This window comes from Cavia porcellus, unplaced genomic scaffold (genome assembly GCF_034190915.1).
Source record: "Cavia porcellus strain 051 isolate PalLab524CR breed Dunkin Hartley unplaced genomic scaffold, mCavPor4.1 scaffold_32, whole genome shotgun sequence".
In the NCBI taxonomy this organism is placed as follows: Eukaryota; Metazoa; Chordata; class Mammalia; order Rodentia; family Caviidae; genus Cavia; species Cavia porcellus.
This window is the reverse complement of record NW_026947515.1, coordinates 12,276,193-12,303,388: the sequence shown is the minus strand read 5'-3', so window position 1 is coordinate 12,303,388 and position 27,196 is coordinate 12,276,193. Positions and strand designations below refer to the sequence as shown.

Sequence of the window (27,196 nt, the reverse complement as noted above, 5' to 3'; positions counted from 1 at the left end):
TTATCTTTTATCTCCATAAGAGGTTTATGCAACTTTTGTAGGATTTATTCCTAGGAACCTGCTACCAATGCTAATAATTGGCATCATTTTATGATTTTGTATACTATCTTTGTATCCAATAATATTGCTAAATAATATTAACAATGGGAAGTTATTCTAATTGATTCTAATAATTCTTAATCCTAACAATTTATCTGCAAAAAATTTTGGTATCACCTGCCAGTGCTAATTATCTGATGTTTTCTTGCTAATGCTGTATGGCCCTTTTCTTATCCTGCTGCACTGGCGAGGACCACCAGGCACAACAGAAAGAAGGCTTGATATGGGTATCTCTACCTTGCTCTTGATCCTACAGGATCAATTTTCAACACTTTAGCTTTATGTTAGCTATGGGCTTTTCTTCCTTTTAGAGTCTTTTATCAGGTTAGAAGTTCCCCATAATAGCCAGTGGTGGCTCATGCCTGTCATCCCAATACTCAAGAGGCTGAAGTGGGAGGATCCTTGCGAGTTCAAGACCAGCCTAGGCTACAAAGTGAGCTCAAGGCCAGCCTGAAACTGCATAGCGAGACCCTGTCTCAAAAAGACCAAAAAAAAAAAAAAAAAAAAAAAAAAGTTCCCCATTATTCCAATTTTGCCAAGAATTTTGCAATAAATGACAACCCAGTTGGGGTTTTTATGTTGTTATTGTTGTTCTTTTTCTTTTTTGTCTTTTTGAGACAGGGTCTTACTATGCAGTTCAGGCTGGCCTTGAGTTCACTTTGTAGCCCAAGCTGGTCTCAAACTTGCAACGATCCTCCTGCATCAGCCTCCCCTGTGCTGAGATTAAGGCATGTGCCACCACGCCTGGCTACAACTCAGTTCTTACCAAATTTTCCATATTTTTTTTTAATTTCCTGATTTTAAAATTCTTTCACTAGAATGTTTGTACTTATAATCATTAGTGAGGTAGCCTGAAATGTTTGTTCTCATACTGTATTAATCTTTATCTGGGTATGCCAGACTTATAAAATTAGGAATATGCCCTGTTTTCCTACTCTGAAGAAGGCTGTATAAAGTGGAACTGTTTCTTGAATGTGGCTAGAATTTGTCTGTAACATTCTTTGGGTAAATCTGGGAAGGGAACTCAGTTTAAGTACTAATTTCTTTCATGATGACAGAACTGTCTGTATTTATGTTTCCTATTATTCTTCAGTCAGCTTTGCCAAGTTTTCTCTCTAACACATTTCACCTGAGTTTGTGATTTGTAAATACAGAGTTAATCAAAAAGTTTCTCACTAGATTGGGCTTGGTAGTGCACACCTGTAACCCCAGCACACAAGAGGCTAAGGCAGGAAGACTGCTGCATGATGAGGCCAACCTGGGTTATAATGCATTCAAGGCCAGCCTGAACTGTATAGTGAAACTCTCTCAAAAAGACAAAAAAAAAAAAAAAAGCTTTCTAGCTCTGTATTACATCCCAGCACTGTCTTGAGTTATACTGTTTTATTCCCTAACTCTACTTATCCCATTTTTTAAAAAAATTAAACCTATCAGAAATTGGGTTATTACTATTTTTAAACTATGACATTCTTTGTGGATATTATGTTTATCTAGTTTATTAATTTGTCTCCTTATGATTTCTTTCTGCTTTATCCAGATAAAATACTATTCTATCCTCATTAATTCTGATTTTCTTCATACTAATGTCAGCGCTTATTAAAGCTACACTTGGGGCTGGGGATTTAGCTCAGTGGCATAAGCGCCCGCCTTGTAAGCAGGCAGTCGTGAGTTCGATCCCTGGTACCGATAAAAAGGAAAAAGCCAAAAAAAAAAAAAAAAAAAAAGCTATACTTACTAAAGCTAAGTATTGCTTAAATTGTTATATTAAAGCTTACTATTGCTTAAATTCTTCTATAAATTGTTATAAAATATGTTATGTGGCTCAAAACATTCTGGATTTTCATTAGTTTTTTTTTCTTTGACTTGGCAATTTACATTTGGGGAGGTAGAGGGTTGGTTTTTTTGAAACAGTGCCTTGCTGTGCAATTAAGGCTGGCCTTGAATTCACTATGTCATTTAGGCTGCTGCCTCAAACACGAGATGATCCTCCTACCTCAGCCTCCCAAGTACTGAGATTACAGGTATGTGACAATACGCCCTACTAAAATTAATTTTTAAATTTCAAACACACGATTTTTCTCTTTCCCTCTCTACCTCCCTCCCTCTTTTTATTAGAGATTGAACCTAGAGCCTTCACACTGAGCTACAACCCCAGCCCTTATTAATTTTTGTTATTTTGACATAAGGTCCCATTAAGCTGCCCAGGCCGGGCTCAAACTTAGAATCTTCCTCCTGCCTTGGGCTCTCACAGTGCTGGGGTTATAGATATGCACCACCATACAAAGGTTATAGAAGTTACCATATATAGGTTATCTATTTATCTTTTTGTTAACCCTTGTGTTTGTGGTGCTGGGCATTAAACCCAGGGCCTCATACATGCAAAGCAATTGCTCTACCACTGAGCTACACCCCCAACCACTGTTACTAATTTTTTTTTAAAGTACTGTGATCAGAACTTAAATGTACTATAATGTCATGTGATTTTTTTAAAGTTTGTTGAGGCTATCCATTTTGTCCAGCACATAATTTTTTCCAAATATGCTGCTTGAAATTGTAAAGAATGTATAGTCTCAGGCAGGGGATTTAGCTCAGTGGCACAAGCACCTGCCGGGCAAGTACAAGGTCATGAATTTGATCCCTGGTACCAAAAAAGAAGAACATATATTCTCTTAATTGTAAGGAATGACAAATTTGTTAGCTTATAAATTGCACCACTAAACCTTTTCCATTCTCAATACTTTTAAAATAAGATCTGTGTCTCTACTGTATTTTTCCCTGTCAGTCTGAAGAATTGCACTCAGTGTTGCTACACTGACCATACATTAGCAACAAACTCTTAGTGTTCAATTACCAGGAGGTGACTTCACTCCTGGTAATTGCACCTTCATTCTTCAAGACTGCCTTCACTGAATATAGATGTCTAGAGATAGCTGGACAGCACTTGGGAGGCTTAGGCAAGAGAATCACACAAGTTCAAGGCCAGCCTGAGCTACTTAGCAAGATTCTACCTAAAAACAAACAAACAATTTTGAATTTAAAAAAAAAAAAAATTCTGGGTGCCGGGGATTTAGCTCAGGGGAAGGAGGTCCTGGCTGGCAAGCACAAGGTTCTGAGTTCGATCCCTGGTACAAAAAAAAAAATCTGGAGGTAGACTTTTTCTGTAGTTGTTGCCAAACGTAAAAACATTTTCAGCATCATCATTCTCAGAAGAATGATGACTTTGCTAGGAAAAAATGCCTAGGCTGGCAGTTATTTTCTTCCAGGACACACTGATGACACTTCCACAGTTCTCTGTGTCTATGGTCACTGCTGCACAGTCTGCTGTCCAGTTAACAGTCCTCTTTCCTTAGACAGCCATCTATCTGGGTGCTCCTCTGTGTTACGCAGCTTTCTGATAAAGAGCCAGAAGACCCATTAGGTCTTGTGCATCTGCGTGCCCAGTCCACAATCCTGAAAGCCCCCAGTCATCTTCCCAACAGGACTCTTCTGAACTCCAGATGCGAGTTAGACACCCTTGCTGCCTCCATTGCCTGCCCTGCCACACTGACTCCTTACCCCAAACATATAGGAGCAGCTCCCGGCCCTCTGTCTTCTACTTCCTCTTCTTGTATTCCCTGAATCCTCTGGAATTTTCATTGACCTTTTAAACAACTTATATAGCAACACAATGACTCAGTCGACTACAGGTCTCCCCTAGACTGCAAACTCCTTTGGGGTAAGGGGCCCAGACATAAAGGGATACCCAGCAAGGCTGTGATAACCCAGCTGAGCTGAGGCTCACAGAGAAGCAGCAAGCCCTGCTAATTTAAAGGATCTGAGAATGTTCCCCCAAGAGCTCAACAGGAATCAACTCCTTGGGCCTCTACCTCTCATATCAGCCCTAGCTTTACTGCTCCTGCATGGTAGGAAATTCCATGGCTTTCATGAAGATGAGCCTACTGCTAATCGTACTTTATTATCTTTGTATGTCTGGAACTCTGAAATGCCAAAGGTCTGGCCTCTTAAAACACATAAGCCACTGTCCTGACTGCCTTTTTACTTTGGCCAGGTCAGTTGGCACCTAGCTGGAACAGTACAGAGAAAGGGAAGAGGTAAGTGCTGACCATAACCAAAAGCTATGGGCCAACACAGGCATATGGCTCCACAAGTTACATATACCCCTTTCATTTCTTCATGGCCTATTAACTTCTATCCAAACAGAATTCACAGCTTCTGCTGCTGACCCAGAACCTGCAACCTTCCAGAGGTTACAAAATACTGTCTCCCTCTAGAAGCTCCTTCTGACCCTCACCACAGCTTTTCCAGTGTCTCATGCAGAACCATCTCTTCTTGCAACTCAATCTGTTCTCCCAGGTCCACTTCTGCCTGAAATGGTGAGGGGACATAGCACGAAGTGGAATCTTGTCTTGCTCTGCTCCACAATAGGGACCATAGGGTCAGGAAGTGACACGAGGAAAACAGTTCATCAGGTAGAGCTGTTAGCAAACTACAGGTACTATGCTGCATCCTCAGAACTGCCTGTGATACAACAGAACAGACACAGCCAGGGAGCAGAGACACCAGCCCATTAGCACACCTTCCTCCCCTCTCAGTGCTCACTAGCACCTGAGGCACCTTCCCAGGTCCATACACGGAAGCGAGCCTGCTGCAAGCCCCATGCTCTCTCAGCTGGACTGTGCCTGCAAGCCCAGGGCCAGGGAGCCTTGGTTGCTCTTGCAGCTCTGACTACACTGGGCACTGGCCTCCCTGCAGATAGACAGCTGCTTCCCTTCCCTTTTGGCCTCCACCAGGCTTGAAGGGGCTTTGTAGTTCATCTGCTCTAACCCCTTCAGGAGGTATCAGTGACCACTTCAAACCAGCTAAATGTCTGATTCACGTGTTAGATATGCAGGTGAGAACTGTAACCTTATCTCTGTCCTCAAGGCTACACAGGGCATTTTCAAAGCCTTACATTAAATGGAGCTCATGAACATAATTCTTGAGAGCACCCCAGAATGACTCTCAATCATGCTGCTCTTGGGAAGCTCTTGGGGCGCATCAGTAAAATATTGATGCTGTCCCCTCCGCTCACACACAAAGATTCTGGGGAGACCTGGATACAACTTTAGAAGCTCCTCAGGTAACACAAATGTAGCACCAGAATGTGTGAGAACCACAAGCTCCTGGTCCCCTCTGCCCTTGCCAACTTTCTGGAGTGAGGGCCCTGCTCAGACACGCACTGTGAATCTTACTTGATGGGCACAAGTTCTGCCTCCCACAGAGTCATCTTCTTCTACTCAAGCAGCACTCACCCAGCCCCAGGAAGATCCCTGTGTCTGAGAGAAACACAGATACATGCTACTGATCAGCCAGCAGCCCTCCCAACACCTGCAGTCAGTTCCCACCTGTCTACTTCTGGAGCTTCTACTGCTGAAATGACAAAAACAGCATGGTCAAGGATGTTAAAAGCTCAGCAGCCTAGGCAGTGTACACTGTCAAAAGGTACCCCTACTCCACACCTGGAGAGATAAAGTTCATCAAAGCTCAGAGTTCTGGACCTAGAATGAAAACCAGGCTCATCACCTAGGACACCGTGAACCTAGATGTGTCCAGGTACTAGCTCTGTGCAAGCTACGTGGATGAATTTAGATTATGCCACATGACCAAATCTTCCCCTCCACAGACACAGGTAAACAGTCCTGTGGCCAGTAAGACTTTCTTCAAATGTGGCATAAGGACACAAAATGCTCCCCCCCCCCACTCCTTCCGTGGGAAGGCAGCCAGTATGGGGCCAGGGCCCAGCTGCCCAGAGAACACTGCTGGCTCCTGTCCTTGAATGGATGGATAGTAGAGCTGCTGCAAGGCTCCTCTGTACTCTCAGCCTCCATGGCCTCAGTGGCATCCAGGCCTTGCCACACAGCCAATAAATAAACACTTGTTGAAAGCTCAAGTGAATGAGAGGAAAGGAGGATGGGATCAAGGTCAGAAAGATTAAGCAGCTTCCGGGCTCTTCTTCTGTGGGGCCCATTCAAATGCATTCCATCAGCCATGTATCTGACTCTTAGAGATGAATATTCATGTGCACAGGAAGGCAGTCAAAGCCATGCAAGGGTCACCAAGAAGTTGGCAGCACCACCTGCTGCCACCAGAACGGAAGACAGGCTCTGTACCAGCCCAGGTGGTGGTGGGTGGGCAGAAGGAGGCTGAGCCGGCCAAAGCTTCTGAATCCCCAGGCTGTGAGGCCTCCTCAGACCAGGTGGCCGCTTTGTGTCTGCAACTGAGGGGGAAGTGCCCTGCTGACCTGGCAGGCTTCAATTTCCCCTTCTCAGCTCTCAGCATTTCCTCCCAAAGCCACTTGGTCCCAGTGTTGCTTGGAAAGAACTGGTAATGACAGGGCCCACTAAAAATGGTGGCTTTCAAAACAGTGCTTCTTTCATCTAGAGGATACAGCTCTCAGTGGTATGGGCAGAGACTCTAATCTTTCTGATTTATAACCATCTCAGGATGAAGTACGGTCATGAAAATACACACTACTGGATTTTGCCAGAGGCCAAACAATAAACCCAACACCAATTGCTTGCTCTGAAGCCAGGTCTATAGTACAAGGAAGCAAAATGTCTGACTTGGCTTGCAACGGTGAGCTGGGGAGCTGGCACAAGGCCAGCCTCCTGCAGCTGGTCACACACATGACTGCTGAGAGTTCCCATGCAAACAGTGTGCTTCCAGAGTCTTTTCCTGCCGAAAACAGTGCTAGGACTGCAAAACCATCTCCATACAATACGTAACAGGTCCCATTAGCACAATGTTTTTCAGTTTCTAATGATGCGTGTGTGTGTACATAGATAGATGAAATTATATATAATAATATGGCCTTGCACTTGGGAGGCTGAGGCAAGAGGATCACCACAAGTTCAAGGCCAGCCTGAACTACATAGTGAGATCCTGTCTCAAAAACAAACAAACAAAGCCTCAGCTATGTGAAATATAATGCTAAAGAAAAACAGGAAGCAAGTAATTCACATTTTGACAATGCCCCCCCACCCCCCACCCCTTTGAGACAGGACCTCACTATGTAGCTCAGGCTAAAACTGAACTCACAATGACCCTTAGCCTCTGAAGTATAAGTGCTAGGATTACAGGCATGTGCCTCCATGCCAGGCTCTAAGCCCTCTTGATACTAGAAGCTGAGGTATTTTCCAGGACTTGCCAGAGCAGCAATGCGTGATGGTGTGACAAGTCCAGGATATAGTGCTTTAAGCAGCATACTTGTCACTAACATGGGTGAACCCAGAAGGATGAAGAGCCTCTCTGAGCTTTGTGGCCTGTTTGTTCCTTCACTCACTGGTAAAAATACCAAGTGCAGCAAAACAAAGAAGACCGTAAGTGGGGAAGTGGCAAGAAACAGCGAACAGGCAGACAAAAACTACATGTGGCCACTCTCAGACAGACTGTGATGCACTCTAGCCATGTTCTAAATTTTTTGAAATCATTGTCAATATTTAACATTAACAGATTTTTAAAATCTAGGTTTTTTCACTGTGTTCCTACTTTTATTTGGCCCAAACTTATTCTGCAGAACCTGTTTCTTTTCCTACCTTAAATAAAACTTTAGCACTATTAGAAGAAAATACCCACGTTTCAATCTTTACTTTAAAATACTGGAGTCACAAGAGCCAGAAAGGAGAAACAACCCAAATGTATAATAGTTGCTGGCTGGTTAAACAAAATGTGGTATATAACCATACAACGGAGAGAAATCACATACTCTCCACAAAATCACATACTCTGTGATTCTACTCATATGAAATGTCCCTAAGAGGTAAATCCTTGGAGACAGAAAGCAGGTCAGTGGTTGCCAGAGACTGGGTATGGACTTCTTTTTGGGGTGATTGAAATGTTCTAGAATTAGATGGTAGTGGTAGTTGTGTGACACTGCTAATGTGCTAAAAACCACTGGATTGCCCATTTATAGTCTCAAAAGGTGAATTTTATCTGAATTTTCTGAAGCCTGGAAGAGCAGGAGCTCCATATATGCCCATGCGATGCACACTGCCTCACCCAAACTGCCCCTCCTCCCCAAGTCTTGGGTAGCTGGGCTTTTGCGGCTTCCCAGCCTGCAGAGATTAGAGTTCAGGCTATGGAGGTAACTCTGACTCCACAGCTGGGCCTCAAGGACCAGGACCAGGACCAGGACCAGGACATAGCCCTGCCCATCATCATCCAAAAAAACTCACTATTTCGTCTTTCCTGACCAGGTAAAACACACCCCTGGTAAATAAGCCAGATGGTATAAAAAGGTAAACTGTGAAAGCCAGGTCCTCCTTCTACTAACCTTGTGCCATCCCTCTGTTCAACATGCAGTAGAAAGTAGGTAGAAAGGAACTATCCTAAGCTCACCCGGCTCCAGGATGTCTGCACTCTTTCCTGGGCACTGAGAAGTTACTCCTCATTTAATGGTCTCTCAAAGAACTTTGAAAGGGACAGAATAGTTTTCCTGAAAATATCCCATCTCTGACCTAAAGTGGCTGTCACCTGACTGAATAATCATTCTTCTGATTTGACAATGAAGTCAAAGTCACTCCCTGAGGAGCTAGCTATCCCCCTGGACACCCTGTGCATCTCCAGTCAACTCCCTCACATTGTCCATATGTGTGTTCGGCCAGACCACAACCATCACAGGCTCCTTGGAACACAGTGATGGACAATGAGAACCAACCTCCAAGCACCCTTCAGTGAGTGAGTGAGAACTCTGGACAATTCCACCTATCAAAGAAGCACAGGGCTCCATGTGGTCTCTGAGGCCAGCAAAAGCACAAAAGGGCACCTGGGGCTAACATGGCCTCCTGGGCCATGTCCAAGCACTTAGCAAGGCTGAGGCCAAGTGACCTAAATGCCCTCCTCTTTTTCCCTCATTCCTTACTGCATTTCCCTGCTGCCTGCTTCATACTATACAGTCCCTGTACCTACCCTAACTCCACCCCTCACACCCTCATGCCTTCTGACAAGCTATCTTCTGCAGGGAACATTTTGCTTCTCATTGCCTGCCCACCTGCTCTTCCATGAAGATTCGATGGAAGCAGCCTTCCTCCAGGATGCTCCTTCCTGCAGGATGCAAACCCTCTGGCCTCCTGGCTGCTCCAGGGTGCCCTCACATAACCTCCACACAAGCCTGAACCACACAGTACCATCACAATGCATTCCCTCATATACACACATGATCAGGGCCTGAGACAAGAACCATCACCTGTTCATCTCAGAATCTTCTCATGGCAGGACACAGCCTGGCGTTTGTACACTTTAGCAAACATCCAGGGAACTGAACTAAATACAAAAGATTATTCTAGTTTGGGAAGACAAAGACTCCAAGAGGTACAGGCAAGATGTTCTAAATATGCAATTCACACTTCTTGAGCAAAAAACTCATAGGTCTGCTCCAGCAAGCACAGTTTAGAACACCAAGAGGGGTTCCCAGGGCAACAGGCCAGAAGCCCTTTCCAAGGCTACGAGGCCAAGGCCCTGCCCAGCAATTAAGAAACTCATGTGCCCAGGAGCACATGCACAAACCAATTCTGTCATGTTCATGTTTTCATCTCCCTTCTCTAACAGTGGCACTGAGCAAAACTTGAAAATATTCATTTACCCTATTAAACTGATTCACTAGTGCTTTAAATAACGAGTAAGTAGAATTACAGCTAATGTATCCTCTTTTCCATTAGCAGCAGTGGTAAGCACATGAGAATTTCCAGCTAATTATAGCAACTTGATTTAGATATTTCATGCTGGGTATTACAGCTTCTTTAGCGGGGGCGCTGGATATAATTCTGAGACTGAGAGAACTAAACTATGTTCCATAATAGGAATAAGTCATTTCTGATACATGAGGGGGCAGGAGGAAGTCAGCCTTCCTTCTATCGAGCAGAAAACCATTCAAAGTGAAAAGAAAGAGAGCTCTGTGCCTCTGTCTCCAAGAAGAAGGTTGACAGCCTGTTGGGCATCACTTTCAGGACCAGAGGAGGCTGCACCCCCACCACAAAGGCCTGGACCAGGGGAGACGGATGTGAGGCCTTGCTGTGTCCCTCTCAACCATCCCAGAGACAAACACAAGCAATCAAGGGAGGGATCTTTACCAAATGATGGCCAGGGATCTGAAGAACTTGCAGGAGCTGCTGGTCCACCCCAGGGGTTGGTCTGATTAGCAGGTGCTGATGGGCCCCAGGGTTCCACCTTCTGGGCAGCAGCGCCAGAGCTGGGCAGAGCATCCATTAAGTCCAAAAGAGTAGTCTGCTGTGGATGGGAGCCGTGCTTTTAAGACAAAGAGAAGGGGATGGTTTTACTTTGCTACGGTTCTAGTAAATACCCATGCACTAGCCATAAATATCGCCCATGTCTCTTACCACAGCATAGGCACTTTGGAAGGAGCTAACAGGGATATGGAAATTCAGCTAGCCCCTCTCCTATCCTGCACCCACCAGCTCCACCCCAATGTTATTAGTCCCTACGAGAGCTTGGGCCCCAGCTATTTGCCATTTGCCAAACATACCACAGGCTTTCAGAGTTCAAAATGCCACAGTGCAAAACAAAAACAAAAACAAACCAAAATACCACAGTGCTCCCAAGATGTTTGCAGGATAACACTGTACTTTGCCCAGGCTGCAATTTCCTTCCACTCTCTCCACCCACTCACCCACCTAGCTGACAGGTGCCACGCAGGGCCACTCTCTCTCTTTTGAGGGCTGTCCCATCCTTGTCACTCCAGTGACTACCAACTTTGTTAGCAGGAGCCTGTGGCATCAGAATGGGGGAGGCCACTGGAGTCTCATGAAGTGGAGGTGGCTGAGTGTATGTGTGCGTGCGTGTACGCGTACCTCTTTGGTTGAGTGATAATGAGCTTATCCGGAAGAAAGCCATGCTCTGCTTATATCTATGTCAAAGTAGGAAGCCTGGCAGAGTACAACAGTGATATTGAAGACCAACACTATTGGGAACTCACCTGACCCAGGAAAATGTCCCAAAGCACAGCCATTTAGCTTATTTAACAGCCACCAATTACCGCAGGAAGCAAGAATCACCATCATCCTCATGTTATGAATGAGGGCACTGAGGCACAGGGACAGTCCTCTCTTGGTTGGGATGGGCTTTCAACTGCATCCTCATTTTGCTCACAGGCATGCAGGTTATTTACTAAGGGTAGAGAACTCACTGTGTCCCCATCACAGTGTTGAGGGGGTGCACAGGACCTCACAGTACAGCAACAACCACAGGACAGTCTCAAATATTTACCTTCCAGTAAGCTCTTACCTCTTTCTTTTTTGGAACTTTAACTGTGTCTCTCCGGCTTTCTTCCAAGGCCATCTGCAATCTGAGGTCATCACCTCGCCTAAGGCGTTCTTCCTGTAGAGGGACAATGGGAGACTGAAGCTGGTGGTAATCTTAATAACATTAACTGCTCTGGTGACTACCAAGGAACAAAGCCACTCCAGGCAGCAACAGGAAATGCATATTGTAGTATGTTATTCCAAAGGAGGATTCAAAAATCAACCCGTAAAACACAATTACTTCCCAATCCCAGTGTGTGCTCGGAAGGCTCTTTCCTTACCATACTACATATGATTTCAACCCCTTTGAGTTGTACCCAGGCACCACAAATTAGGGGAATATTTAATCTAAAATATTTTTTTCTCAAAATGAAAACAATTTTAGACCAGATATGGTGGCATGCACCTGTAATCCTGCCTATTCAGGAGTCTGAGACAGTAGGATCAAAAGCTTGAGGGCCAGTTAAGGACAACTTAGCAAGACTCTGTCTCAAAAAATATTTATAAAAAATTAAAAAAGGAGTTCAAGATCAGCCTGGCCTACAAAGTGAGCTCAAGCCCAGCCTGAACTGCATAGTGAGACTCTATCTCAAAAAGACAAAAAAAAAGAAAAGAAAGAAAGAAAAAAAGAAAAAACAAATTAAAAAGGGGTAGAAACATAGCTCAGTGGTATAGTATTTGCTTAGCATTTGTGAGGGCTTGAGTTCAATCTCCATCACTGTAAAAGAAATTTTTTTAAAAAGCTTTATAACGCTACTTACAGAAGCTGTATATCTCTTTTTAAATCACAAATCTGACAACTCAGGATGGAATTAGAAAAAATGAAAATTACATATCATTCCACCTCCCACTGTGGCTGCTATATAGTTCTGTGATTTTTAATAGAAATGACTCATGATACTTATTTAAGGCACAGTCACTATGTGCAAAAGACAGGTTTGCCCCAGCTTTTATATAATGATTATGACATATTCCTCATATTTTACTTATAAATATTAGCTTTAAAAGGTTCAAACCATCTACCCATCTCTGTGCTTCATAATCAGCCCTTCCAAGCACCCTCAAATCTAACCATTCCTACCATTTTTCTGTGAACACCATCTAAATGACAGGTGTCCTTGATCTACCTCTGGCTCCACTAACCCTGTGACAACTGTTAACCAAGGGAATGAAATCCACTAAGGTCAGTTTTAATTTCTCCTTTCCTGCCTTCCCCTATTTTAAAGTTATTCATGCCTATTAAAAAAAAATAAGTCAGGGGGCTGGGGATTTAGCTCAGCGGCATAAGCGCCTGCCTTGCAAGCAGGCAGTTGTGAGTTCAATCCCTGGTACCATTTTTAAAAAAAAGTCAGGCAGAGTAGCACACACCTGTAATCTCAGCACTTGGGAGGCTGAGGCAGCAGTTTGCAGCCAGGCTGGGCTACACAGTGAGTTTGAGCCAACCTAAACTACATATGAGACCTTTGCTCAGGGAAAAAAAAAAAAAAAAAAAACCAACCACAAGATAAAGAAAAATGGAAACTTAAAAAAAAAAAAAATTAAAATTAAAACCACTCATACAGTGCCCAAGGGGGTATGGTTCCGTGGTAGAACACTTGGCGAACATGTCAAAGGAGCTGGGTTACATTCCACCTACCACAAACCAAACAAAATTAACAGAGCATTTCCTTGTAGCCCTTCCCATCCCTCTGCCACTCACCAAATTGGGGCAGAGGGGGCGGATAGACCCACCCCTATCCCTCAAGCTGGTTTCTTGTGCCTGCCCTGTATGCTTACCCTTTGAAGAAGCCATGTGAACTCTGCTCACTCAGGGCACCTCAGACACTAGCTGTGTCTGCACGTATGTTTCTGAGAAGCACTTGTTTGGCAATGAATTCTGGAAAACTCTTCTTCAATGTGATTGTGCAGTCTCCCTCATGAACTGGGAGCTGTAGGTAACAATGCTCTTGTGCCATGAACCCAGCAAGCACCTGTGAGATGCTCTGAAAACAGGGCCTGTGTGACGATACTCCCTGGAAGCCACACCCTTCCAACAATCAATGTGGTGCAGACCCATCTGGGACACTGACCTGCTCTGCCACTTCTCTGCTCATGGCAAGTGCCAGCTGCAACTGTAGCTCCTCTTCTCCGCTAGTCTGTGGTCGGGCCTGCTCCAGCTCAGAGGACACTCGCGGGGAGGTGGCTGTGGAAGGAAGGCACAATCACCATATGCAAAGACAGGGTTGGCCCTTTTGTGCCAGGAGTTCCCCAGTTAGAGAACATTCCATTCCTATCTCACAAGATAGGCCAGCAAGAGCCCTATGACACAGGCAGAGGATAAGAATGGGCTACAGATTTGTCAGGTTAACTTCAAGTATCTGTCAAATGTGGCTTCACAACTATGTTAAAGTCATATAGTGCTGACAGAGAAGAGTCCTTTTAATGTGCAGGTCCCAGGCCTCCAGAAGATCGGAGCCTCAGTCTTCACTGAAGATCTGTGCTGCTCCAAAGACAGGGACTCACTCAGACAGAACCCAAGTAGAGCTCTGTAAGAGCTGGACCAAAGTCAGGCACATGGCATGGGGACCATCTGTTACGTCAAAATTTGATGAGCAAGACGAAGCCCACCTGTTTCCGTGACGATCCTGAATATTTTGTTGTCTAGCAATGTATACAGGTGCAGACATTTCTGCTGTACTTAGCTAGTTGGAACACTTGTAAACAGCTCCTGGAAAGATAGTTATTACTGAAGGGATGCGACATGAATTCCCAGCTGATATAACAAAGCTCAAATGAGGAAGATCTTCATTCACCCTGTAACCCAAGCAGGGCTTTCCACACCCCAGAATCCTGTAGATCAGGGAGTCTTGGATGTCTTCAGAAACCAGGTATAGACTTGGAGGAGCAGAAGGCTGAGTGCCCACATTTGTCCATCCCAGTAGAGGGTCCAGAGGTTCCCTAAAAGCCACATAGTAAGACCTGCCCTTTGAAGAAGGCTTGATGCTGCTACTGGCAGGTTTCCTGGCTCTGCATCCTCTGGGCTCTGTGCAGCTCAGCTCCCCACCTCCTGCCCCTGTTCCTCAGTTTACAGAGTTCAGCCACCATGAGCATGCCCTGCAGGACAGACTCTATCTTGCCCCACTATATTCAATCTAGGCTCACAAAAATCTCCCACATGGATGGCTACATGCATAGAGATGGGTGGGTAAATGGATGAATAGATGGAACACTCAACTTCATGTCTCAGTGGTAGTTTAAAATGTTTTAGCTGTGTGTTAGTTTATTTTCTTCTTTTATAATATGAATTCCACCAAATCTAACTAGCAGGATCTAGTCACATAAATGTTACTTCTAATTACATCTCTAATCTAAACCAGCTGCCAAGGATCTGCCTCTGGTAGAAAGTCAAAGGCCAGGAATGATTCCTGCCAAGGCAGCTTCTAGATAGCTGGCCCTGGTTATTTGAATGGAACAGGAAAAGAGGCCTAGTTCAGGCCTCGAAGGTGATCCACAGGACTGTAAGACAGCAAGAGGATGCTTCCGGGAGACAGCCTGGACAGTGCACAAGATGCTAAACTTCTCACACTGTGACACTATCAAGCAGAGACACTTCTCTATACATTTTTGAAAATATATCAAAACCTGTAGCATTAAAACTGAACATGGAATAGTTCTAAGCACAAAGCATAGTGCATTTGTTAGGATTTAATGTCATTTTTAAAAGAAATACAGCAACCAAGCCAGGCAAGGTAGCACATTCCTGTAATCCCAGCACTTGAGAGGCTGAGGCAGGACTACTGCCATGTGTTCAAGGCCAGCTTAAACTGCATAGCAAGGAGGGAGGGAGGGATGGAAAGGAAAAGGAAACCACTGCAGTTTTTTTTTTTTTTTTTAAAAAAAGGTAATTTCTCTATTTAAAAATCAAGTCATATCCCATCCTAGTATGTTACCACAATTATATTTTCCAAAGTAACTTTAGTATTCTTTAGAAATAAAACTAGATAGAAATGGAAAAGTCCTCAAATCCTTCTTAATAACTAGATTTCTTAACAATACACCAAAAAAAGTACACTGTTTTATTGGGTTTGTTCCCAAACTCACCGATACCAATCAGATGTTGGCTTTCTTGTGCTCAAGAAGCAAAGCTGCACCATCCAAATTGGAGAGAACAAAGGCAACCAGAGAGTTCTAGGGGAGGTTCTGAGGCCTCCCACCCACTAAATGCAGCTCCGCTATCCAAATTATTAACACTGAGCCCCCATTCCCAGCCTCAGTGCTGGTAAAGAATCTGAGAGTTGGCTCACAAAACCCTCAGTTTACATCAGATACAGCACCCGATGTCCTGTTTATAACCAAATGGAAATCATGAGTAAATAAAGAAAGAAGCCCCATACCCACTCCTCCTGTCTCTAAGAGTGTTCTGGAAAATGAGCTGCATCCTGGCAGGGTGAGCTGCTCCTTGGCTGCACAGCCACAGGGGTTGAGTCAGCCAGGCCAGGGATGAATGGATGAGGACCTGCTGCAGCACTGAGGACTGTCTTCTTCTCTGAACTCTTTGGCACACCTGCAAGGCCAGAGTAGTTTCAAACATAAATGTATGCTCACATCCACCATCAGTGATGCGATGAAAATGACACACAGCCAGAAATAGCTCACCACATCAATCAAGACCAAGGGTATTCCCCTGCATGCTGTGGTTTTTATAAACAGATGTATAGCTCTCAGTTCCGCAGGTGGCAGAATGAACAGTTACTGTCCCTCGACATCAGATGAGTGGGTCCTGGCATAGAAGGAGGATTCCAGCAGAAATGCTCTTGCCTTAGTGACAGCATCTCAGCCCACAAAGGACCTCTTGTGCACAGACACATGATAGGGAACACAGATGTCATTGTGTGATGGGCCTGAATGAACCCTTCTACCACCTGAGCCCTAGCACCAAAGAAGAAACAAGTGCTGGAGAAATGGGCCACTATCCATGCTGCTGGCTGCTTCCTCTCGCAGACACACTGGAGAGGGAAGAAGAGAAATTGTTAGTTTAAGCTAATCACTAAATAGCACCAAATGCAACATGGGCCTTCTTCTCTAAGACAGGTTTCTATGTTACCAGCCCCACCTGGAAGAGCTCAAAGTCCTCACTGACTATGGCCAGAAACTGTAACCATGGGTAGGATCACTTTCATTCTTTCTAGTCTGTTGCTGAACACTCCCTCATATTCCAGTCTAACAGGAAGAACAAGCAACTTCCTCCCAGCTTAGGGAGACAGAAGTTGCTCTAACTCAACTCCATTCCGCTTGCTCCAGGTACCATCCAGGCAAGGCCCCCTTCCCAAATGTCATCCTAAAGACAAAGGCGAGACTTCCTAAAGAAGATGCTACCATTGGCCGTTGGCCATTGACCAATTTTAGGTAACTTTTAAATAAGAAAGAAAGCAAAGCAGTCATACTGATAGAAAAATAGGAAGTTGGTTCTTTTTAGCTATATTTTGTAATTTTCCTAGAAAGTACGGAAGTAGTGGCTGCCAGGCACAGAATGCTGACTTAAGGGAACAGCTACCATACATTCGACATGATTACTGTGCAGTGACAAGCATGACTTCCAGTCTGTGAGCCTCACATAGACCACAGGAAGACACAGAGGAAGGGCCTTGACTGTGTCCTGGCCCTGAGACACAAATTCCAAGGTTGCCCAGCCACAGGGACCTGAAAAGACCTCATGCTAATCCAAGCATTGCTGCTGCCCTTTCTACCCCCACACATGTCAGCCAAGGGGAGATCAGGCTGGAGAAGGCACCAACTAGACAAATCCTGAGCCCACTTTGGATCAGCACTTGGGTCACATCTCAAGGGCCTATCCTTTCAGAGCTTCTGTGAAATGGAGACTAATGGGGCTTGTGGAGGACACAGCTGGCCCTCCTCTGGGGATTCCAGTCTTAATCCGGGCCAGTGGTACTGTCTCCTTCATCAGAGGGGCTGACACCCATACCCTCCACCTAACAGCAGAAAAACCCGCCCTTTCGGAACTCCATGGGAACAGGCCTGGGCTCTAGCCTACCTAGACTCTGTCTTCTTTCTGCCTAGGTCTGTCCTTCACAGGAAGGGGAGGAAGAGCTCACACTGAATCCAGGACCAGCTGAGGGCCAGTTTCCTTCATTGGGTGACCTATTCTTCAGTCCAAGTTCCTTCTTCATTACTACACTGCAGGGAAGCACTTGATAGTTCTTTCTCAATGTGTGACATCTTCCTGCAGTTCCCTGGGCTGCTTCCTGAGGCAGTTCTAATCCTAGCCTCCTACCCCACAACCTCCAGCCTCAGCTCAAACTTCTAAATGCAGGTGGCTTGGGTTTGCCTCCTATCAGGAAGGACTATTTTCACTCAAGACAAGATGAATTATGAGAAAACAAGCTCAGATTATCTCTAATACACATTTAAAAAGAGAAAAAGATATAAATATACAGGAGGGGGAATGAACCAAAGCAAGACCACAGCCGAATTACTGCCTAGCTATACTTTACAAAAGAGGAACAAACTACAACCATCTCCATGCCATGTGGCCACCTAGAATCCCCAGTGGTAGGATGGCTGCATATCAGGTGATGTCACACCACCACCACAAAGATGTCCAGCAAAATACTAACATGAGTGGAGTTCAAGTTCTCGATGTGATTCCCATGTCACAGGGAATTCAAGGTGAGGATGTAGATGAATGTGTCAAGAGGTCACAAACAGACCCAGGTAAGGGACGCCTCACTGGACGGCCAGCCCAGGGTCCTTGGCACATCAGGGCCCTGAAGAAAATGGCCCACATTCTCCCTTTGAACAGTCCTGCACAAGACATCTTAAAGACAACTGTCAAAATCTGTATTTGGCTTGGGTAGGAGGATATTAACAATTTCTGGCTTTGTGAGGTATGACAGTGGCTTCTGACTATCCAGGAGGAGAGGCATCCTCAAATTTTAGGGGTGGAAACACAATAAACTGGTTTTTTAAGCATAAAAGGCAGTGTAGGCTGTTCCTCTCAACCAGCCCACATGACGCGCTCCCTAGAAGCAGCAGCTGTTCACATTTTCTTGTGATCCCCACCAACACAGCTTTTCCCATGTGCCCCATGTATAGGTATAGGGGGTACAGTTCTCTTCTAGAGAAGGGGCTGTATCTTACTCTCTGCCATGTCCTGCATTTCCTAACTGGTCCTGACCTAGTGTACGCCTTTTTAGTTTCAAGAGAAAATACCTAGCAGGGGTGATTGCTGGCTCTGAGGTCTAAATAACTAGACTGAGATCTGGGCTCTGCTGCCATTCTGTTTTATTTGGTTTTGTTTTTCCTTTCAGACAGGGTCTTGATATGTAGTTTGGGTTGGCTTTGAACTCAATGTAGCCCAGGCTGGCCTCCAACTCACTGTGATCTTCCTACCTCAACCTCCTGAGTGCTGGGATTATAGGCACGTGCCAGGGACCATATCCAGCTTCTGTTGCTTCTTAATGTGTGAAGTTGGCCTAGGATATTTATCTTCCTGTGCCTCAGTTTTCCCTACAAAATGGAGACAAAAGTATTTGTCTCTCAGGGTTGTTGTGAGAATAAAAATAGTTACTTTGTGAAAAATACATTATAACTACACAGCTTTCATGGATTTCTCATTGACCTGAGTCTATACACACCAGGGTTGAGGCTCAGAGGGCACTGACCTGCCCAAGGCCACCAGCTAGGGATGACAGGTCTATTACTAAAGGGCCTGCTCTTCTGTATCAACCCTGTATGTGTGAGTGTCTAGGGATAGAACCCAGGGATTTCTGCGTGTAAAGTGAGCCATAACCTTGAGCTACACCTCCAGGTCTTAAAAACTTTTTTCATAATTAAGGCAACTATGCCTCAGAGAGGTTAAATGGGCAGTGGCAGGATCAGAACTCAAAGCCTAAACTCTACACCTGCACCTAGCACCCTGAAGAAGGTTTAAGACTCTCAGTTGGTGATACTTGAGTATACCAGAGAGGGCCTTCCAAAAAACAAAAACAAAGACAGATGTGAAACAACATGACACAGAATCTCTTTGACAGGAGACTCAGGCAGAGGCCTGGGAGCCAGCAAGGAGTAGGAGCTTCTGCTCTAGTTCAGGTATAAACAGAGGGTACACAGGGTACATGGGAAGATATGGAGCTCAGGCCTTACAAAAGGCTTTGTGAAAGTCTAAGTAGAACAACAATGCCATCTGATAGGTCTGGGGAGCAGTAATATTAGCTGGGACCAGAATGATGGCTTTCAAGGAAATACAAGATAATGAATGCAAGATGATCCATTTAACTGAGATTTTATGGTATATAGAATGTTTCTGAATCACTAAAGGTCACATGAGGACATCCAGCATGGCCTGCCTCAAGTCTTATAGTGTGTATGCAGGACACTTCCAGGGGTACTGCTGCATGGGTACAGTCTTGGCATTTTCTTCTGATCCCAGGCTGTAAGTAGGACTGGGTCCTCCAAAAAATATGTTTTAAGTCCCAGTACTTGAGAATGTGACTACTTGTAAAAAGGTCACCATCACCAAAATTAATTAACTTTTTAAGACAGTGTTTTGCTTTGTAGTTCAGACTGGTCTTTTTTTTTTTTTTTTCTTTTTCTTTTTTATTGTTACCAGGGATCGAACTCATGACCACACACTTGCAAGGCAGGTGCTTATGCTGCTGAGCTAAATCCCCAGTCCCTATCACCAAAATTAAAACGAGAGGCCTGATAATGTATAAGAAAATGGAATTAAAATGGAGCAGATCCTACACTCTGTATGACTAGTATTCTTATAAAAAGATGAAGAGATAAAGGTACAGACAAATGAGGAGGAGGCCAGGGAATAACAGAGGCAGAAACTAGAGGAACACAGCTGCCAGCTACCACAAGAAGCAGGCAAGGAAGGAAGTTCCCTGTAGGTTTCAGAGGACACATGACTCTGTCATATTCTTGGACTTCTGGTCTCCAGAGCAGTGAAATGATCCACTTCTGACATCTTCCACTGCATGGAGATGGAGCTATGTAGCAGCAGCCCTAGCACCAAAGCCTCTTCCTCTACGCCTCTCCAACTACCCCCACTGCCTCCCATGCTGGGAACAGACTGCCTTGTCCCCTGGCTGGAATAGCTCTTGAGCCACACTCCCTCTCCCACACCAGACTCTCTCCTTCCTTGAGCCCTGTGCCCACCCAGGTCACTCCCTTTATTGCGCACTCTCCCGGTGGTCCTCGGATGGGAAAGAGAAGTGCTTATCTCTAAACGGCAGCTCCAACAACACCTTCTCAAACACATCTTCCTAAGTATGCCACTAGGACAGTCTTTCACTAGACCAGGGCAGCCACAAGAGGTCAAGGAGGGGGGTTCACAGGTTTAGTCATCAGGATTCCAGGCACCTGAAGCAGGCCTTGGGCACAGCAGACTTAGTGCAACTACATTACCCACAAAGCGCCCACTTTGTAGTCTGTATCATCTCCAACTGTGTATTCTACTTTACTAACTTGCTCATAGCCAGCTCCCTCTTCCCTGGATGTCAACTAAGGAAACCAGAGCCACAAATCGTTTGTTTCTGTACAGGGCAGGCCCTGAAATATCTATCAGGTTAGCTTCAAGCTTAGCTTCTGGTGAAAACTAGTAATGCCTGTAACTTCCTCACTGCTATGCTAGGCAAGGAAGCTGGAGCCCAGGGAGAAAAAGCAGAGGCTGAACAATAGTCATGTTTAGGACCTAGCACAGGGCTGGGGAGGGAGACAGAGGAGAGTGGAGCAGAGGCAAAAGGCAGTCCTACAGTACTTTTCAACATGGTACAAACCCCATTCTTGATCTGAATAATAAGCAGGTTTGTGCTGTTCTCTTGGGGGGTACAGACTAAACCCTCTCCCTTACAAAGGAAAAGGAGGGCTTATCCAAAACATCAAGTGCTTTTTCCCCAGGGATTCCACTGCTACTGCTTCTGTCCATAGAAAAAATAACAAAGGCAGAGTCTGCCTCTCCATAGGTAGAGTGTGGACCTCTAGGTAGCCGGGATCCAGGGGTAGGGAAAGGAAGCCTGCATGCCTTGCCTGGGGCGACTCAGCTCTCAGGCTGGAGCCAGGGAGCGGAAAGGGATACCCAGCAGATACCCAAGCTTGTGAGTCAGCACCAAGTGAGCTGAGGACTTCAAGACAGATACACACTTTTCCTCTTAAGTCAATCACAACCCTAAAGAAGTTCAATGCCTAGAGAATTTTCGTAAGAAAATATCCAAAATATCCAAAACAAAACACTGCACTGTTCAAAACCTTTTTGAGTGTGTACATGAATGATGTCACCCCTAACTTCATGTAACAAGTCACCATCAAAACACAGGCACACTAAAAAATAACATAAAGTTACCTTGAGACTATGTGTATACGGTATGTATGAAGCACAAGTGAGTTTTGGATTTGGGTCCTATCCCCGAGACATCTGATTACACACAGATATTCCAAAATGTGAATCAACTTTAAGTTTGATACAGCTCTGGTCCGAAGTATTTTGGGTTTGTTTTTTGGTAGTGATGGAGATGAACCCAGAGCCTCATGTGGTTCCAAGCATTTTGAATAAAGTACAGTCAACTGTATTTTAAAAGGGAGGGCCGGGGCTGGGGATTTAGCTCAGCGGCATAACGCCTGCCTTGCAAGCAGGCAGTCGTGAGTTCGATCCCTGGTACCGATAAAAAAAAAAAAGAAAAAGACGTAAAAAAAAGGGGGGGGGGGGAGGGCCAATGATACAGCTCAGCAGCACGGTGCCTGCCTGGCAAGCCCACAGTTGCGAGTTCAATTTTCAGTACCAAAAAAATAAAATGGAGGGGCTGGGGATTTAGCTCAGCGGCATAAGCACCTGCCTTGCAAGCAGGCGGTCGTGAGTTCGATCCCTGGTACCGATAAAAAGTTTTTAAAAAAAGCAAAAATAAAATGGGGGACCTCCCCCATCTTTTTTTTTTTAACTTAATTTTTTTTTCCAGTTAAAGGTGTTGAACCCAGAACCTAAAAGAAAGCTAGGTAAGCATTCTACTTCTGAGCTACAACTTCACCTTTTTGAGACAGGATCTCAGTTACTGAGACTGATCTCAGTATTGTGATGCTCCTCTCAGTCTCTGAAGTAGTTGGGATTACAGGCATGTACCACTTTCAGTGGTAAAATCCTTGGCAGGGAGACACTGGAAACTGGCTCTTGGTGTGCACTTTAGGCTGGTCCTGAACTCACTCTGTAGCCCAGACTGGCCCCAAATTCATGGCAATCCTCCTGCCTCAGCCTCCCAAGTGCTGAGGTTACAGACACCACCACACCCAGGGAGCAACCTATTTTTTTAACATTAATTTTATTGGTACATTTTAGAAGCATGTATTAGTCACATTCATCATAGGGAATTTGTTCCTATACATATGTTATTCTTTTTCTTCTACCTTTCCCCTTCCTTCAACCCTTTTTAAAATGAGTTTTACTTTCTATTATGATAGTGATTTTCATTTACTAAATTGATAACTTTTAAAATTATAGTACCCACTGCAGGCTCAGAGGCTGTCAATTGAGCACTCACATCTGCTGCTGGGGGCAAAATTTGAAAAGTATCTGCAATGCTTCCAGAAAGAACAGTATACTGACTCTGTTCTGTTATGTCACATTTGGTTCTACTCTCTTCAAAAATAAGTAATAACAATTGTGGGAGTAATAAAACCCAAAATGTGTAATTGTCACTGTACAAAAGAGAGGAAAAGAAAGTGCTCTAAAGGATATAACTGCATGTACATTTAAGTGTATAAGATAGATACTGAGTTTTGTTGGATCATTGAACAGAACTGTTTGCAGTCTTACTGTTTGAAAGTCCACTTTATATGCTTTAATTTTGTAACCTGAACAACTATTTCTAAGATGACACTATGTAATCTATTAACTAGTGATTTCCTACTGTTTATTTTTTCTGAAATTCTGCATAACTTGTACCCTTTTTCTGTTTTTTTTTCTCCTTAAATAAAATTTAAAAAAAAAGAAAGAACAGTATTCACACTTTTTTCATCTTATATCTGGGAATTCTATATAGAAATAATCTAAAAATCCTTAAAAAAAAAAAAAAAAGAACTGCCTACACAAGGAATTTATCACAGTTTTATTTATAACAATGAGAACCTAAAAATAATTCTGTCCATAAGGTTAACAATGAATAATCCACTTCTGGAGCATTTTGTATGTGTATGAGAGTGTATCAGGATCTGCAAATTACAAAATAACCCAGGAAATGGGATATGCTCACTTTACAGATTAAATAATTTAAACTCAGAGAAGTTAAGAACTTGTCCAAGGTCTGTTTATTTATTTGCTTTTTGTTATTTTTAAGACAGGGTTTTACTATGCAGTTCAGGCTGGCCTCTAACTCGCAGCAATCCTCATGCCTCAGCCTCCAAATGCTGGGATTACAGGCACATACCCGCAGGCTTGGCATTTTCCCCATGTATTGACAAAGTGTAATCTTTAAAGTATAACTTGAGCTTGGCATGCCATCTATATGCCTGTAATCCTAGCACTCAAGAGACTAAGGCAGAAGGATTCACCATGACTTCAAACCCAGACTGGGCTGCATAGTGAGTTCAAGGCCAGGCTGAACTACAAAGTTAGACCTTGTCTCAAAAATCAGGGAAAGGGACAGAGAGGAAAAAAGAGGAAAGGGGAGAGAGAGAAAGAAAGAGAGACAGTGAGAAAAGAAAGAAACGTATATAGAGTTGGGTGAAAAAGAATAGCGTACATTTGTCTTATTTCAAAATCAGCTGAGGGGCATCCTCTGCAGATTCGTGGGCAGGGGAGAAGAGGAGAAGGAATTGCTTTTGCACTCATATCCCATTCTGCTACTCACTTGCCCAATGCCAGGGATATGGTAGAGCCAAGGGTTCAACAGCCAGTGGTTAAAGACACTGCAACACCTGCCCTAGTTTCTACACCCAGCCCCAGGCACCACTCAGCACACTACTGATGCACCTACCTCTCCTGAATTAGGCTCATGAAGGACAAGGTCTCAGTCACTAGCTACTGGCTGGGCCTGACATGCACAGATGTAAAAATTGAGCAAACAGAACAAACTACCACTTGTGAGAAGGTGCTCTGAGGCCAAGTGTGGTGGCACACAGCTGTAATCCCAGCACTCAGGAGAATGAGACAGGAGAACCACCAACAGTTCAAGGCCAGCCTGGGCTACAAAGTGAATCCAAGGCCAGCCTGAACTACACAGTAAGACCCTGTCTCAAAAAGGGAAAAAAAAAAAAAAAAAAAGTGCTTTGAATATGGTACATGGTTATGAAAAGAATGTCCATGATACTGTTGTATTATCTGAATAATATATTATGTAAAATTTCTTCTGGGGGGTTGGGGATTTAGCTCAGCAGCATAAGCGCCTGCCTTGCAAGCAGGCAGTCGTGAGTTCGATCCCTGGTACCGATAAAAATGAAAAAGACAAAAAAAAAAAATTCTTCTCATTGGACACTGTTCACAACTGAAGTTCACATGAGTCATTGTAGCAAGTCTATGCTGATCTGTTTGTTGATGACCATGGGAATAATGCATAATCTAGAGGGTCACAAATGCCCTCAGTGATAGTCTGAGCAGCTCAGACCATGTCGTTAACAAACTGCTGAGGTATGTGGTGTGAACACGGGGAATGTCTGACATTTACACATCAAAGCAAGGACTCTTCACCCAGTGGAATACAGTAATCCAGTGTTCACGGGCTGGCATGGCATTAGCACACTCATCCAAGATATAGAGATGATTTAAACTATATGGGACAATGGGCATGGGCTGTAAGTAAATACTGCACCATTTAGGTAAGAGTGTTGAGCATGCTTGGATTCTAGTATACTCTGGGGGTCCTGGTTAAGAGTAGGAAGACTTTATTGGGAGAAAACAAGCTTCTATCTAAGAACGACAGAAGGGGGCCATAAAGTGAGTGGCCCCAATCTAGTGGTCCTGGAACCAATCCCCTGAAGATACTCAGAGCTGATTACATTGTGTGCAGCTGTTAAAATGTTTACAGGGTTGAACAAGAAAAATGTTCTGTTATAGTATTATGGGACAGAAAGTAAGACTGCCAAAGATGCATTACAGCAGTAACCGCATGTAGAAAAGAAAATGCTTAGGCAAAGAGTCCTGAAGAGGAAATACACTAACAGATAAATGAACAGTGGTTTGTGTAAGAGGACAGGTTTCTGTTATCCTTTTTCCCTACCTTCTATACACTGTCACTTAATGGACATGCATTACTTACATAATAAAAATCAAGCACAATCACTTATTTCACGGCCACTTGCTGCTTATAAACGTAAGAGTGGGTTCAGCAGGCCTATCCCTTACTTTCCACTGTAAATTTGTGCATCAGTATAACAGTAGCTAGCTATACATTTCGGTACCTTTCCCTGAGGGATATAAGAAGCCACTTGTGTGTTTACTTACTTGGTATGATGAACAGCGAGGACTATGCAAGTGTGCAAAAGTATCACAACAGGATTTGGACCCACCTTTATGCTTTGTCCAACTGTTTTTTCTTCCCCCTCCTCAGTACCAGGTATGGAACTTACAACTTCACGCTTGCCAAGCAGGCACTTGTGCTGCTGAGCTAAACCCCAGCCCCTGCCCATTGGTTTTGTGCATGTTTCTCCAAGCAACACAGAAGGTCCAACAGATACACAAAACTCTAGCATTTGTTTAAAGAAAACAGCTTTGATTTTTCTGGTAGAAATAGCCCAGTTCAATACAATGGCACATGAAAAACCTGATTTGTAAATTTTGGAAATGGTCAAATGAAACCATCAGATTACCCATGCATTGGGCTGGGGATTTAGATCAGCGGCTCAAGTGTTTGCCTGGTAAGCACAAAGTGGTGAGTTTAATCTCTAGTATCAAAAAAAAAGAAAGAAACAGACAAGACAGATAGATGTTACTCATGCATGGATAATGAAGATGATCTATTACCCGTAAAATGCATGCTTTCATAATAGAAGAATGGTACAGTGTATGGTAATGATGACTTTGATATTGGTCATGTGAGCCAGTGAAATGGAGTGAGAATAGACTGACAGACACAAGGTACGCAGCCCTCCTTGATTCAGAGAACCAAGAAAACAGCAATGTAAGTACATACGTGACTAGTCGGAATGCTGTGAAATGGCCATGCCATCAAACAGAACAATCCAATGTCAAAACTAGGTCCAAAATATAGTAAAGATCTTCCAGGGGAGACACATATTGGACAGAATGCCAGCTCTGTCATTTAGTGCTGGAAATTATAACAGATGAAATGCTACAAGATGTTGTGAAATACACAAGTAAAAAATTCTGTATGCACCAACAGCCATATTTTAAAAATTTCTTATGATACCTCACTAGATGAAAGCATTCATAAGCCTTGTACCTAGCAAGGATTTCTTTCTTTTTTTTTTTTTTTTTTTTTTTTTTTTTTGAGACAAGGTCTAAGTAGTCTAGGCTAGCCTCAAACTTGGGGTGATCCTCCTGCCTCAGCCTCCCCAATGCTGCGATTACTGACATGCACCACCACACCCAGACAACACAGATTTCTTATGATGATTGCAGAAATGCAAAAGGTTTATGGGAAAGTGATGTGTCAAAATATAGCATAGAAGTATATGCCTTTGTAGATAAGAAGACATACTATGTTTTCAATTTAGACATTTATCCTGGAACTCAGCTATCTGGTCCTTATTTATATAGCAATAAACCAAATGATGCTGTAAACAGACTTGTTGCCCCCATCCCACAAAGTAATCAGAATATGACATTTGACAATTGGTTTACCAGTTTCCAGTTGATG

General features: G+C 44.0%; 1 protein-coding gene across 6 annotated transcripts in view; it reads right to left on the bottom strand.

Annotated features, from left to right (window-relative positions):
* Epn2 (epsin 2) overlaps window positions 1-27,196 on the bottom strand; it is a 96,053-nt gene that overhangs the window by 10,180 nt on the left and 58,677 nt on the right. For all 6 annotated transcript variants that reach the window (XM_063241724.1, XM_003465224.4, XM_003465225.4 and 3 more), the window contains 3 exons: window positions 13,463-13,575; window positions 11,377-11,469; window positions 10,206-10,380 (listed from right to left, as the gene is read on the bottom strand). In XM_063241724.1, coding sequence (XP_063097794.1) covers window positions 10,206-10,380; window positions 11,377-11,469; window positions 13,463-13,575 — 381 coding nt within the window. The remainder of the gene's footprint in view (window positions 1-10,205; window positions 10,381-11,376; window positions 11,470-13,462; window positions 13,576-27,196) is intronic.